Source organism: Pituophis catenifer, unplaced genomic scaffold, assembly GCF_029215685.1.
Source record: "Pituophis catenifer annectens isolate HBS135680 unplaced genomic scaffold, rPitCat1.0.hap2 SCAF_1, whole genome shotgun sequence".
NCBI lineage: Eukaryota > Metazoa > Chordata > Lepidosauria > Squamata > Colubridae > Pituophis > Pituophis catenifer.
The window spans coordinates 7,554,243-7,569,651 of record NW_027256881.1 but is presented as its reverse complement, the minus strand read 5'-3'; the positions used below and the strand labels follow the sequence as shown (position 1 = coordinate 7,569,651).

General features: G+C 45.3%; 1 protein-coding gene across 2 annotated transcripts in view; it reads right to left on the bottom strand.

Moving 5' to 3' along the window:
- The window catches only part of KSR1 (kinase suppressor of ras 1), an 84,878-nt gene that overhangs the window by 46,917 nt on the left and 22,552 nt on the right, over window positions 1-15,409 (bottom strand). For both annotated transcript variants that reach the window (XM_070932040.1, XM_070932039.1), the window contains exons 2-4: window positions 11,072-11,219; window positions 5,687-6,152; window positions 67-71 (exon numbers count right to left, since the gene is read on the bottom strand). In XM_070932040.1, coding sequence (XP_070788141.1) covers window positions 67-71; window positions 5,687-6,152; window positions 11,072-11,180 — 580 coding nt within the window. In that variant the 5' untranslated portion in view covers window positions 11,181-11,219. The remainder of the gene's footprint in view (window positions 1-66; window positions 72-5,686; window positions 6,153-11,071; window positions 11,220-15,409) is intronic.

Sequence of the window (15,409 nt, the reverse complement as noted above, 5' to 3'; positions counted from 1 at the left end):
TTTTCTGCGGCCTTTTCACCCCCTCTGGAGCAGGAATAAAGTTTGCCAAAATAAAGCATCTCTTACCAAATCTAAAAAAAAGACACAAAAAAGAAAGAAGGGAGAAAATTGTCATGAGTCGTAATCATGTATCGATCATGTTTACATACAAAAATCACTTTATAGTTGAGTCACACAACTGAATCATCCAATTCAGCATTGCTGCATGACAACATCTCTGCAAGATTTCACAAGGAGGAGTTTTTTGCAGCTCCCAAGATGTTTAGGGTTGAATCTGAGATTGTTTGCATGTAAGGCAGAACCCGGCAAATTTCTGGTTCTAAGCAAAGCAGTGAAAATGCACATATATCAATTCTTCTTGTGCATACTTTTGTCTTCCGATCTAACCAATGGATTGAGGTAGTCCTCAATTTACGACAGTTAGAAGTTACAATGTTGCTGGAAAAAAAGGACTTATGAGCCGTCGTGGTAGAAGTTACGAGCAACCAGCCATCCTTGTGATCACGTGACTGAGATTCAGAGGCTTGGCAACCAGCTAGCATGCACGAGGGTTGCAAGATCCAGCAGTCACGCGATCGCAATTTGCAATTTTTTCCAGCCAGCAAAATCAAAGGGAAAATCAACAGGGAAAGTCATAAATCATGATAATAGCATTTTAGTTTTATATACTGTCCCATAGTGCTTTACAGCACTCTCTGGGGTGGTTTACAATATCGAAGTGTATTTTGCATATTGTCCCCAACAATCTGGGCTCTCATTTTACTGACCTCAGAAAGTTGGAAGGATGAATCAACCTTGAGCCCGGTCAAGACTGAACTCCAGGCTATGGTCAGAGTTTGCCTGCAATACAGGTAGTCCCCGACTTACGACCACAGTTGAACCCAAAATTTATGTTGTTAAGTGAGAATTTGTTAAGTGAGTTTTGTCCCATTTTACGACATTTCTTGCCACAGTTGTTAAGCGAATCATTGCAGTGGATAAGTCAGTAACCTGGTTGTTAAGTGAATCTGGCTTCCCCCATTGACTTTGCTTGTTAGAAGGTCGCAAAAGGGATCACATGACTCCCCTGGGACACTGCAACGGTCATAAGTATGAACCAGTTGCCAAGCATTTGAATTTTGATCACATGATCATGGGGATGCTGCAAAGTTTGCAACTGTGAAAAACGTTCAGTAAGTCACTTTTTTTCAGTGCCGCTGTAAATTTGAATGGTCACTAAATGAACTGCTATAAGTTGAGGACAGCCTGTACTGCACTTTAACCATGGAGCCACCAGGCCTCTGTTGTGATAATGCGGTGCCTCACTTAATAACTATAGTGACTCACTTAATGACTGTGGCAAAAGAGGTTGTAAAATCAGGTGTGGTTACCTGATGCCTCACTTAATGACAGTGCTGCTTAATTATGAATTTCCCAGTCCCAATTGGGGCTGCAAGTCAAGGAATATCTACCTAACTACAAAGCTACTAAAAAGGAATAGCTACCTACCTACAAGCTAATGAGAAGAATTAAAAGCCCTTCCAAATATCTTTCAGCCTGTATTCTAATTACTTTCAAGAGAAACAGTCTTAGTTCTACATTCTTAGCCTGATTCCAATCAGCTCTGGGCAGCCTACAGTGTAAAAACAACATATAATCCAAAATGCACAAAACACTAGCAAGCTAGCAAACCTGGCTAACATGACAAACACCTACAAGGATATCTACAGGTAATCCTTAATTAAGGACTACAATGGAGCCTGCCCATCACGATCTTAAGTTGTGAAGGTTGTAAGTGTGGACATTTCACTGTTCTGATTTTACAACTTTTTTGTAGCAATCATTAAACAACCGCCACGGTTATGGGACTACTGTGGTTGTTAAGTGACCGCTGGGGTCATTATTACTACATTCGTATTGGAAGCACCTTACCAAGACGCTTATGGGTTGAAAGGATTAGCCAGATATCACCGCTGCTCAGGGGATGCCTGAGAAGGCGCTTTTCGTGTCCTTGGTTTTCCCACCAAGGCGGTACCTGTTTATCTACTTGCATTTGCATCTTTTCAAACTGCAAACTAATGGCTTGCTTTGGGCTAGTTTTGCTGAGAACCTGAAGTAACTGATGGTTTTCAGCAAAGCTATCATAAAAAAACAGTGACCTGAGCAAGAGGTGCTGCAAATGGCCATAAAAGCAGGCAGGGGGTGGGAGCAACCATTGGAACTAGGTGGTAAGTATTCCCAGGGACGTCCATTGTAATTTTGAATAATCTAAGCAAAGTCAAGGAGTAACTGTATTATCCTTGCTGAGAGAAGAACCTGATCTTTAAGACCTTCCAGATCATGGGGATGTTGCAACTTTGCGGATTAGTCATAAATCCACTTTGTTCAGTGTCATTGTGACTTTCAACAGTTGGTGGATGAATGGTAACCCAAGGACGCCTGTACATTTACTGTGTTTCCCCCAAAATAAGACCCAGTCTTATTTTCTTTTGGGCCCCAAAATAAGCACTAGAGCTTATTTTTGGGAGGTGTCTTATAAAACCTACTTAATAACCTGCACAATCAGGTAGCCGCCCATTCCGTCTGGTTGCTCATGATGCCACAGCCACGAGGCGAGGCAGGGGCCTGGAGCTGCCCCACACACCCTGCACTGATTTACCTCAGGGCCCCCGCAGCCAGGCCATCCATACCCTGACACCTGCCTCGCCTCGCGTTCACGGCACCAACACACCGCTCGGCCGCCTGCTCTGTTGCGGCCTCAAGCAAGCAGAAGAAGTGGGCTGGCGGCCATGGCGGCTCCTGCTGCACATGGCTGTTGGTGCTGCCGCCCCGAGGGAGTTGTCGGGGCATGGATGGCGTGGCTGAAGGGGCTATGAGGTAAACTGGTGCGTGGCATGTGAGGCAGTTCCACTCCCCCACCTCACCTCATGACTGTAGCACCGCGAGCAACCAGACAGAATGGGTGGCCGGGCAGCTGCGCAGGCTCTTAAGTAGGGTTTATTTTGGGGGTAGGGCTTATATTAGGCACATACATAAAAATATGCTAGGGCCTATTTTTGGGATAACATTAATGTATAAGAGTTTTGAGAGATTCAGAATCCCACCAGGGTTATTCATTCATGATTGAAATACAGTTGCAAGAAAAAGTATGTGAACCCCTGGGGATTACGTGGAGTTTTGCATGAATTGGTCATAAAATGTGCTCTGAACTTTATCTAAGTCACAACAATAGAAAAACACAGTCTGCTTAAAATAATACTACACAAACATTAGATGTTGCCAAGTTCAGAGCACATTTTATGACCAATTCATGCAAAACTCCACATAATCCCAAGGGGTTCACATACTTTTTTCTTACAACTGTACATTGTTCTAGGAAATCACCAAAACAGGCTTGCAAAGCATGGTTTGTGTCATTTCCACCCAGGATGTTTTAATTACCATTGTCTGAAACAGGCTTACAAATCATGGTTGGCTAATCATCATTGCATATTTCTGTCACTGCCAAACAGCTGTTTTAAAAATTGGGGGTTGGTTTACCCTTGTTTTTATTTTGTTTTTGTTAGCCACTCAGCTAATACATACAGGTAGTACTCAACTTACAGCAGTTTGTTTAGTAACCATTCAAAGTTACAACAGCACTGAAAAATGTGACTTATGACCGTTTTTCAAAGTTATGACCTTTACACCGTCCCCATGTGATCAGAATTCAGAGGCTTGATAACTGGTTCATACTTATGACCGTTAACTGTGTCCCAAGGTCATGCAATCACCTTTTGCGTCCTTCTGACAATCAAAGCCAAGAGGGAAGCCAGATTCCCTTAACAACCATGTTACTAACTTAACAAGTGCAATGATTCACTTAACAACTGTAGCAAGAAAAGTCGTAAAATGGGGCACGTTCACTTAACATTCATTTAGCAACATAAATTTTGGGGCTCAGTTATGGTCCTAACTTGAGGACGAACTAAAACTCCCCTAAATCTTGACTCCATTTGTTTGAATCATCATTCCGTACATTGGGACCCTTATACTCCCCAGAATACTACAGCAGCCCCCATTCTTAACAGTCAATCTAGTTCTGCCCACACATCCCCAGTGGGTCCCAAAGCATGTACCGTATTTTTCGGAGTATATGACGCACCTTAGTTTTTGGGGAGGAAAATAAGAAAAACGCTGATTGGTGGATGGATCGACCTCCCGGAATATCCCCAATCAGCCTTTTCCAGAGGTAAATTTTAGCAAGAGGTTTGTTGATTGTGAGCTCTGTGCCTTGCTTTTTTATCAGCCTCTCAAACTTCTGAAACGCAAATCGGGGTGGGTTCTAAATTTTTTTTTACTACCGGTTCTGTGGGCGTGGTTTATTTTGTGGGCATGGTTTGATGGTCATGTGACAATTCTTTAGGATTTAGCAGAGGTACTGGTCTACCAGGCTTTTAACTGCTTGCAGAGCTGTACCGGTCTACTCATTTGTTTTTGGAGGCTCCGGTCTACTCATTTGTTTTTCGAGCACACTGGTCTATCACCACACTGCCTTTTAACACTGATCAGCTGTAGGACGGCCCTTTGAAACCCCGCGGCAAGAGTTTAAACAGTTTTTTCTTTCTAGCCAATCAGCTGGGACTCGGGAGGCAGCAAATAGATTGGGGGCGGGGCCAAATAAAAGGTAAGAATAACGCGGGGGGAGGGCTGGAGGGCCCAGCTCCCGAACAAAGAGAACCAGTTCGGTGACGTCATATTGTCATCGCTACCGGCTCGGCCCCGAACAAAGAGAACCAGTTCGGTGACGTCATATTGTCATCGCTACCCGGCTCGGCCAAACAGGGCCAAACCGGGAGGAACCCACCACTGATTCAAATGCATGGATTCATACTTACAAGTATATGTCCCCTTAACAACCACCGCAAAAAAGACCATAAAACCACTTCTTCTTTGTGGCAGCCGTGACTTACAACCGTAATGACTTATGACCAGATTTCTGGTCCCAATTGCAGTCATAAACCGAGGGTTACCTGTTAGTCATTCAAGGTGTCTACCCACTTCAAATAAACACCACTTGATGACCCAATGAAAAACAATGAAAAAAAAATGCAATTTATAGAACAACAACTGAACAAGAAGGTTTTGACACCTTTCCTGAGATTCGGAAGTCAATTTTTCCCAGGGTCAGGAGCAAACACAGAAGGTCTTTGAATGTGCTATGCCAGTATTGGCGAACACGCACACACAGGGGAGTGCCGTAAACCAGAAGAGCAGCTTCCCGGCACGCATGCGCAGGAGCGCCAGAAACCAGAAAAGCAGTTCCCCGGTGCGCATGCACAGGAGCGCTGAAAACCACAAGAGCAGTTCCCCAGCATGCATGTGCGCATTGGGAAGCTAAGCTTCCAGTTTCCAGCATGCACATGCGTGCCAGTTACCTGGTCTTCCGGTTTCTGGCACGCATGCGTGGCTGCCATGCATGTGCACGCCAGAAACCAGAAGCTCAGCTTCCTGGTGGTTGCATGAACACCAGGGAGCTGCTCTTCCGGTTTCTGGTGCTCCCATGCCTGTGAAGACCAACCCAGAAGAGCAACAGGCGACGACTGGCGTGCCCAGAGAGATGGCTCTGCGTGCCACTTCCAGCACGCATGCCATAGGTTCGCCATCACGGTGCTGTGCTATGCTAATACCAATAGCAAGGAGAGGCAAGAAGCAGAAGGACACTTACTTCATAGGAGGAACTTCGTCTATCCGATTGCCGAGCTGGGACTCATGAGACTTGCTCCTCGTGAGGGTTGGGAAGTTGGGCAGCAGCTGGAAAACCTTTCGGCTGGGTGGAGGCGGAGTCCGTGGTGGCTTCCCTCTCTTGAGCTGAGGCGTGGTCGGCGGGGTAATGGCAGTACTGTGAGGAGTTCTGAGGTTCCGCCGCCCACAGTGAGTGGGGAAAGCAAAGGATTCCAAGAGGCTATCGGCAAAGGTAGGGGTACCTTGACTCGTGGGCAAGTTGTCCGAAGAGGGGATGGTGGAGACCGAGACAGAACGAGGCTGTGGGCCATTGCCTTTCAAATGGGAAAGGTTGCCTTGTATCCATGAGAGTCCTGGAGGGCAGGGTGAAAGTTCAGAAGGGGGCATCAGACTGGTTTCTCGGCAAACATCAGGTGGATTCCACACCAGATGGTCTTTGTACTCTCCACCTGCATGGAGATAGGAAGTCACTGTTCAAAGAAAGCCATACTTGAAACAATGAGGAGCACTGTTTGGGACACAGCAGGCTAAGGCAGTGTTTTTGAATCTTGGTGACTTCAAGATTTGCGGTACCAGCACAATTGTGTGGAGAAGCATTGTGTAGGCATGGCTGTCTGGGGAATTCTGAGAATTGAGGTCCACGCACCTTGAAGTTGTCATGGTTGACAAAATGAGTGGACCACGCATGAAGTGTTAATACACCACCCATCTCCTTCCACTTATGACTGTATGACTGTAACTTGGTTGCTTGTATCTTTACGATTTATATTGATATTGTTTCCTGATTGCTTATTTGAACCCTATGACTATCATTAAGGGTTGTACCTTATGATTCTTGACGAACGTATCTTCTCTTTTATGTACACTGAGAGCGTATGCACCCAAGACAAATTCCTTGTGTGTCCAATCACACTTGGCCAATAAAGAATTCAATTCTATTCTATTCTATTCTATTCTATTCTATTCTATTCTATTCTATTCTATTCTATTCTATTCTATTCTATTCTATACAAAAAAAGTATAAAGTGGTATTATAAAGTCACATTATAATGACTTGGTAAGGCCAAACTTGGAATATTAGATCCAGTTTTAATTGCCCCGATATAAAAAAAAAGATGTTGAGACTCTAGAAAGAGTGCACAGAACAGCAATAAAAATGATTAGGGGGCTGGAGGCTGAAACAGATTGCAGGAACTGGATATGTCAAGCTTAATGAAAAGAAGGACTAGGCGTGACATGATAGCAATATCTGAGGGGCTGCCACAAAGAAGAGGAGTTGAACTTGTTCTTCAAAGCAGGGGTGTCAAACTGGAGGCTCGCGGGCCAGATCCATCACGCACAGGCCACATCCACCCCGGTTCCACAAAGGCAAAAAAAAAGTCGCAATACGTCACGTGACATCAGGTGACACGATCGAGTTTGACACCCATGCTCCAAAGCATCTGAAATTAGGACAAGAAGCAATGGATGGAAACTAATCAAGGAGAGAACCAACCTAGAACTAAGGAGAAATTTCCTGACAGAACTATTAATCAGTGGAATTGTATAGAACTCTTGTAATAGAATGTGAAGGAGGAAAATTATTTTTATAGTTTTCTTATGTATGATGTACACTGAAGATGGCATTTAATTTCGTTGTACGAGGTGCAGTGATAATAAAGTAAACTATGGAACAACTTGCCTCCAGAAGTTGTGGGTGCCTCCATTACTGGAGGTTTTTTAGAAGAGATTGAGAACCATTTGTCTGAAATAGTATAGGGTTTCCTGCCTGAGTAGGGGGTTGGACTAGAAGACCTCCAAGGTCCCTACCAACTCTGTATTTCTGTTACAGATAGTCCTCCACTTATGACCACAATTCAGCCCAAAATTTCTTTTGCTGAGACACTTGTTAAGAAAAGCGCCAAGTTCCCTTCCAAATTTGATATTCTGTTATTGAAAAACACTAGACTAAGGGGGTGGATTTATTTATTTATTTTTGCTGGCAACTATAATTTCAAGCACCTGCCTTGCTGAAGTTCCATGCTCTACTCTTTAGTTTCTCTTGTGCAGACACTAGTGAGTCTCTGAAAGACACAGAAGGCAAGACAAGAAACAATGGATGGAAACTACCAGTAATCAAGGAGAGAAGCAACCTGGAATTGAGGAGAAACTTCCTAACAATTGAGGACAATTATCCAGTGGAACAGCTTTTGCCTCCAGAAGTTCTGGGTGCTTCATCACTGGAGGTTTTAAAGAAGAGACTGGACGGTCACTTGTCTGAAATGGTATAGGGTCTCTTGCTTGAACAGGGGGCTGGACTAGAAGACCTCCAAGGTCCCTTCCAGCTCTATTCTGATTCTGATTCTGATTCAAATGTGTAATGGGCTGTGAGAATAAAGAAGACGGGGGGGGAAAGCCACAGCCGAGATAACATTCAGAGAAGAGATAGCTCACAGTAGGAGCAGGGCGGAAACAGCGTTTCAGAAAGAAACACCCCAGTTCTCTGGAAAGGAGAGGCAAGAAGTATTTTCAGATTTGCATGATTCTGTTACTATGAATAAGTGTCCCTACTCATGGTTTCAATAGAAAAGAGTATTTGTAGCTCAGGGTTGAACTGTGGAGTCCTTGATGCTCTCTGATCTTGGCTGATTGCTTGCAGACATTACCCGACTAGACAACACCCTAATACCGTCATGGCGAACCTATGGCACACATGCCACAGGTGGCACATGTAGGCCTCTCTGCTGGCACGCGAGCCCTCGCCCCAGCTGAGCTCTGCACACGTGCCTCCCGCTGGCCACCTGATTTTCAGGTCTCTGCAGCGCTGTTGTTTAATCAAAATGCAGTTAAAACACTATACAACCCATCACTATATACCAGTGGTGGGTTGCTCCCGGTTTGCACCGGTTCACAAGAACCAGTAGTAAAAAATTGTAGTAGTTTCGAGAACCGGTAATAACATTGGCTGGCCACGCCCCCGAACCGGTCCCCGGCCCAGTCGCTGCTCACTTATCCCACCCACCTCATCAGAGGCTTTTTTTTTTACTTTTAAAAGCATTTTTCTACCACCTCTTTGGCCGAAAAAATGCTTTTAAAAGTAAAAAAAGAAAAGCCTCTGATGATCCCGCGGCTCAGCTGGGAACGTCAGAGGCTTTTCAAAGTGTTTTTTCTACAACCTCTTCAGCCGAAGAGGTGGTAAAAAAAATGCTTTGAAAAGCCTCTGACAATCTCAGCTGAGCTGCCTGATCGGCAGAGGCTTTTCAAAGCATTGTTTTCTGCAACCTCTTAAGGTTGTAGAAAAAATGCTTTTAAAAGTAAAAAAAAAAAAAAAAAAAGTTGGCCACGCCCACCGTCACATTACCCCACCAAGCCATGCCCACAAAATAAGCCATGCCCACAAAACCAGTAGTAAAAAATTTTAGAACCCACCCCTGCTATATACATCCAACAAGAACAGGAAGTGCCTCACAGGAGCAGATAGAGGTAAATCCTAGAGTGGTAGGAAATGCATCACTGAACAATGGAGATGAATGCTAGAGAGGAATAAAGCTGCATACAAGGCAGACATAACACCTGTAACAGTGTAGGCGTGCAGAGGGGAGGCGCGGGAGCACGGAGGGAGGTGCAGCGTGGCCCCCCCATGCCCCATTTTTGGTCTCAGGAAGCTTCAGGGAGGCCTGCTAGGCCCAAAACGGGGCGTGGGGGGGGGAGGGTCGTGCGCGCATGCGCGGGGGAGCACGCTTAGGGGTGGCATGCATGTGTACAAGGGCTTGTGCGTGTATTGTATTATGGGTGTGGGCACACGCATGCGCGCTGTCGTGTGTGTGCGCGCGCTTTCGGCACGCAAGGACAAAAAGGTTAGCCATCACTGCCCTAATAGTTATTTAATAATACTTGCTTAATAATGCCCTAACTGGGTAATATCCTAACAAAGAAACTACCGAAATGAATAATCAAGTAATAAAACAATACCTTAATTGAGAAATTACCAAGGAGAAAATCCACACTGGCAGGACAAGCAGCTGTATATAAACAGGGAGCAAACTCCACCCTCCCTCTCAATGATGACGTTACCTAGTTGGGTCATGAAATGTCTGCACGCAAACAACCAAACTAGGAGAGCACCAAGGACTTCACAGACATACACAGGACTGCTTTGTAAAATCAGTAAAATGACCTCATGTTTCATTTCCCCATTAAACTGTTTCCCCCCATTTCAAGTGGGCACCGCTGGGGAATTCTGGGAGTTGAAGTCCACACATCTTAAAAGTCACCCAGATTGAGAAATGGCTGCTTTAATGCATGCTGCAATAGCTGAAGGCAGGAATAAAGTCTTAAAAACAGAAGTGGGGAATCTTTTGTTGTTTTGCCAAGAAGAATCATATTCCTGGGGTTGAGGGTGGGGAATAGTCCAACTAGGGCTGCATGGGGTTTGTGAGAGATTCTGAACCCAAAGCATAAAGTAGGGGGGCAGGAAACCCAAAATTAAAAAAAAAAAAAAACATTCAGTCTCACTTCCCTTGAATTTAAATTAAATGTGGGTAACTGGACTATTTTTCCAATTCATCAATTTTAATCTATTATCCTTCTCCCAGGTTAAATATTTTGGTAGCTTTGGAATTTGGGAGGTTGCCCCCCAAGCTTTCACGAGCTACTTTTAAAATCCCTCCCTCCTGGTGTTCAGCCCACCTTAACTCTTCCACCCACACCTTTCTAAGGTCTAACCTGCCCATGTGCCAAAAAACAAAAAACAAATCCAACAACCCCAAAAACAAAACAGAATAACAGAATAAGAATTGGAAGGGGCCTTGGAGGTCTTCTAGTCCAGCTCAGGCAGAAAATTCTATACCATTTCAGACAAATGGTTATCTACTCTCTTCTTAAAAACCTCCAGCGTTATAACACCCACCACTTCTGGAGGCAACTTGGCAAGTCACAACTCCTCCCACGGTGCTTGCCTGCTCCCGCTTTTCGCACTTCTCTCTTCTCTCTGGGTTAGCCCCAGTGATGGAATTCATTTTTTTTTTTTACTACCGGTTCTCTGGGCGTGGCTTGGTGGGCGTGGTGTGGTGTAGTTTGGTGGGCGTGACAGGGGAAGGATACTGCAAAATCCCCATTCCCTCCCCACTCCTGGGGGAAGGATATTGCAAAATCTCCATCCCCACCCCACTCTGGGGCCAGCGAGAGGTGGTATTTGCCGGTTCTTCGAACTACTCAAAATTTCTGCTAGCGGTTCTCCAGAACCTGTCAGAACCTGCTGATTAGCACCCCTGGTTAGCCCCCATCTCCCTGTGAATTCAAGGAAAGCGTCTTCCTTCCCAAATCCCCATTCTCTTCTCCTCCCCCCCCACCTCAAAAACCCACTTGTGCCCAGGAGCCTTTGTTTTACCCATCCGCGTTGCTTTCCTCAAGCAGGTAAGGGCTCCGTTCAGCCGGGAACATTCTTCCGTGCTGGCTCCGTATCTCTTCATCGTGTCTTTGACTTTCAAGTCGTTCATCTCCAAGAAGGCATCGAGAGTGAGGTCCTCTGGAATCCTCTGCAGAAAAGAGAGATGGGGTTGGGGAGGGGGGAGAGATTTTCAGAAGAGGGTCAGACTCAGCTTCCTTCTCCCCACCCCTGAGGGAAAGTTTTCAGAGATTAAGTTGGAGGGTTGCTCTCCGCAGTATTTGGGGACTGAATGAGTCAACCCCTTTGTGGTGAGGCGATGATGAAGGATTTCACCAGGGTCAAAATAAGAGACCTCCACACAATGCATTCAAAGCATTGCAGCAGCTGCTTTGGCTCGTAATCCTTCCTGCATTTCTCTCTCTCCCTCCCTCCCTCTCTCTCTCTCTTTAAAACAAGAATAAAGGAAGAAGACATGGCTTTTGCTGCTCAATGGCCCAGTCACTTCGGGCTTTCGGGCAATGACGAAGCAGAAGCGGGAAAGGCTGGCCCAGGTTCATGCACCATCAACCCTACGCTTCTCCCCCTTGCAAGCAAAAGAGCGACATTGTGCGCTGACCTTTGCCGGAATCGCAGCGTTGCCAAAACTTTCCACCCAGCATCGCAAATAGCTAGACGAGCCTGTTACAGCCAGCGTGCAGGAGCACATGCCAACGCTTTAAAGAGGCTTGCTTGGGGCACGCCTGGCTGGATGGCATGGGATGGGTGTTGTGCTCCAACGCAGCTGGAAGGAACAAAATTAGGGGAAGCAGATTTCAATCAGCCCAATAAAACTGGAGCGGGGAGGGAACTTTCAGTAATCTAGGACGGAAGCTGGGCTAGGGATTGATTTCCACCCTCCCGAAATCAGAATAATAATAATAATTGGAATATCTGCAGGAAATAACGTTTGCCTGCAGGCAAGTACTGGGAGAGAACACAACAGGCAAAGTTAATAGAAAATATAGAAGCTTAAATGCTTGGCGACTTTAGAATTCAAACACAGCTGCCACACAAGACCCCAGACTTAACAAGAGTCAGTAAGATTTTTTTTAAAAAAATCTGGATAATGGATGCTGTAATACCTGGAGACATCAGAAAGATAGCAACCATTCTAATAGGTGTCTTGGATGCCGTTCGAAAACATCCGCAGCACCACTTGAATACCATCTGTATTGACAAAATCGCCCTCAATTAATTACGAAAGGCAGCTTTACTTGGAACAGCTTACATCCTGTGACAATATATCTTAGACACCATCAAACGTCAACACCCGCCTATCTTGTGTCCTTGCGAAGGACTCAATAGGTAGACAAAAATGCCGTATCACCGAAACATCTGGCTGTGTGACAAACCATAATTATAGGGTAACCCAGGGATGAAATGCTCCCGGTTCGGGCGATCCGTTAGCGATTGTGGCAGGTGGTTTGGAGAACCCGTAGCAATGGCAGCGCGAGGCTCCACCCACTCACCCGGGTGTCATTACTTCCTGCTTTTAAAAAAATGCTCTGACAATTGTGCGCCACAGCTGTGATTGTCAGAGCCTTTTTTTTTTTTTACCTTTTAAAAGCATTTTTTACAACCTATCCGGGCGAATAGGTTGTAAAAAAATGCTTTAAAAAGTATTAAAAAAAAGGCTCTGACGATCACGAGACACAGCTGATCACACACCGCCACCCCCACGCGTTGTTCTACTTACCTTCCCAAGTCTCCTTTTGGTGTGCACTGCGCATGCGCCCATGTGCCCGCACCTCGCATTTGGTGCATGGTGTGCACTGCGCATGCGCATGTGCAGTATGCATTTGGCGCGCGGCGCGCAGCGCGCAGCCAACAAACCGGTAGTAAACCGGTTCAGATTTCACTACTGGGGTAACCTATAGGTTAGATTCACAGTCAAAAACTGGGGGAAACATAATAATTCAAGTCCAAGGAGTAAGAATTATTGGTAGCATCTGAGGCAGTTCCAAGCAAGCTATTAAAAAATAAAAAATAGAGCATTTAGGTCCAACAAATTTAAAGTGTCCAAACATCAACAGAGTTCTATAGATATTGCTCCAAAAACTCCAATCATGATTAGTATAATGGCAAATTTCTTTTTTTGTAAGTATTTGATTCCAATTTGCAAGTCATGGCATTTTGTAAATTTTTTTGGATTGCTTTTCCTAAGTCCTAGCATCACTTGGTATAGTAACAACAATAAATCAAACTTTCTTGTTTTCAAAGACTGTTAAGAAAATTATTATTAATAATTATTATCACTTACATAGGATCTGACTCCCAACAACTCTAATGCTAGAGGGTCACACGAAAACTAAAATAGATTTAATTGAAACTGGCTTTTAAACGTAATTCAGATCAATGCATTAATAAGATTACTCTCCGAAAGCAGGCACTTATTATTATTTAATAGTCTCTTCTCCGGCCCACTATAATTACAATTTCATAAGGTCCCTGGGAAATCTTGAGGAGCTTCAGATGTACATCTTAGCACTAAATGTCTATGGAGATTCTCAGTCATCCAGGTCGTGGTTGTCCCAAAGGTGCTTTTTCAAAAGGCAACTGGACTTTGTTTTTTCCTTGAAGATGTTTTGCTTCTCATTCAAGAAGCTTCTTCAAGTTCTCCAGAACTGAACTTCTCCAGAACTGAAGAAGCTTCTTGGATGAGGAGCGAAATGTCTTCAAGTAAAAACAAAGTCCAGTGGCCTTTTGAAAAAGTACCTTAGCTCCAAGTTATTATTCCCTCCAACTCCCTACACAGTCACTCATGCCCTCGTTACCTCCCGCCTGGACTATTGTAACGCTCTCTACATGGGGCTCCCCTTGAGGAGCACCCGGAGGCTCCAACTGGTGCAGAGTGCGGCCGCGCGGGTGGTTATGGGAGCAACATGGTGCTTCCGTGTGACACCTCTCCTGCGCGAGCTGCACTGGCTTCCGGTGGTCTTCCGGGTGCGCTTCAAGGTTTTGGTTACCACCTTTAGAGCGCTCCATGGCTTAGGACCTGGCTACTTACGGGACCGCCTACTACCACAAACAGCCTCCCACCGGCCGGTACGCTCTCATAGAGAGGGGCTCCTCCAGGTGCCATCAGCCAAACAATGTCGACTGGCGGCCTCTAGGGGGAGGACCTTCTCTGTGGGGGCACCTACTATCTGGAACGAGCTCCCCCCGGAGATACGGAGGATCCCGGATCGGCGCACTTTCCGCCGTGCTTTGAAGACACTTCTATTCCAGCAGGCCAGCCTGGCCTAATTTTTTCCCCTTTTTTAAATTTTAATTCGTTTTAAATTATTGGGAGTTTTAAATTGTCTCGGGCAAAAATTATTTAATTGGGTTTTAATCATGTTTTAACTTTGTATTTATGTGTTTTATTTCATGGCTGTTCACCGCCCTGAGTCCTTCGGGAGTAGGGCGGTATACAAATTTAATAAAATGAAATGAAATGAAATGAAAACTCGAGAACCAATCTGTGAGAGGGAGAGAAGGTCTTTCCATAGGCCAACTACCTAACCAACTACGGTAATAAATCCAAAGTACAGAGGGGATTCAAACTGAGAGCATCCAGATTCGTGACTCCATCTCACAAGCACCAAGCTGCATCAGCTGTCAAAACACAGGCTTTGCCTTAATACATGGAAGCCTATGGCGGGAGTCTGGAAAGGAAAAGGGCCGTGTGCAGCCCAAAAGCATGCCAGGGAGGGTTAGATAACTGAGAGCAGGCCGAGATCCAAGTCACGAAGCCAAGGAGCTGCAGCGTGTGCTAGAAATCTGTTCTAACACCAGATGATGCAAGAACATGGCTTAATGTGTACTGTACTTTCACAAAACAACAGCTTTTTGCTTCTAGAAGGGAGGTGGGATCCCCCTCCCCTTTTCTTTCCTCCTCTTCCCTGAACAAAAAAAAAAAGCAAGGAAAAAAAAAAAAAAGCAAGCCAGAAGGCATAGAACTGGAATTATCCACCCTAAGCAACATCAATGCTCCAAAGCCGTGTTTCTCAACCCTAGCAACTTTTAAGATGTGTGGGCTTCAATTCCCAGAATTCCCCAGCCAGCATTCTTGGTTGAGAAACAATGGCTTATACAGAGGTGGCCTTCACATAATTTAACAATTGGTTCGCCCAGACTTGAACATGTAAGAGCGTGCGCTTGCTCGCTTTGCGCATGTGTCTTGTGCAAATGCGCACGGTGTCAAAACCACAGCGATTGTATAGGATGAGATAGCTTCGCTTGTGCGCACGCCTTGCGCACATGCACGCTGCATCAAAAACACGGTAACTGTATAAGATGGGATAGCGCCGGGGCGCC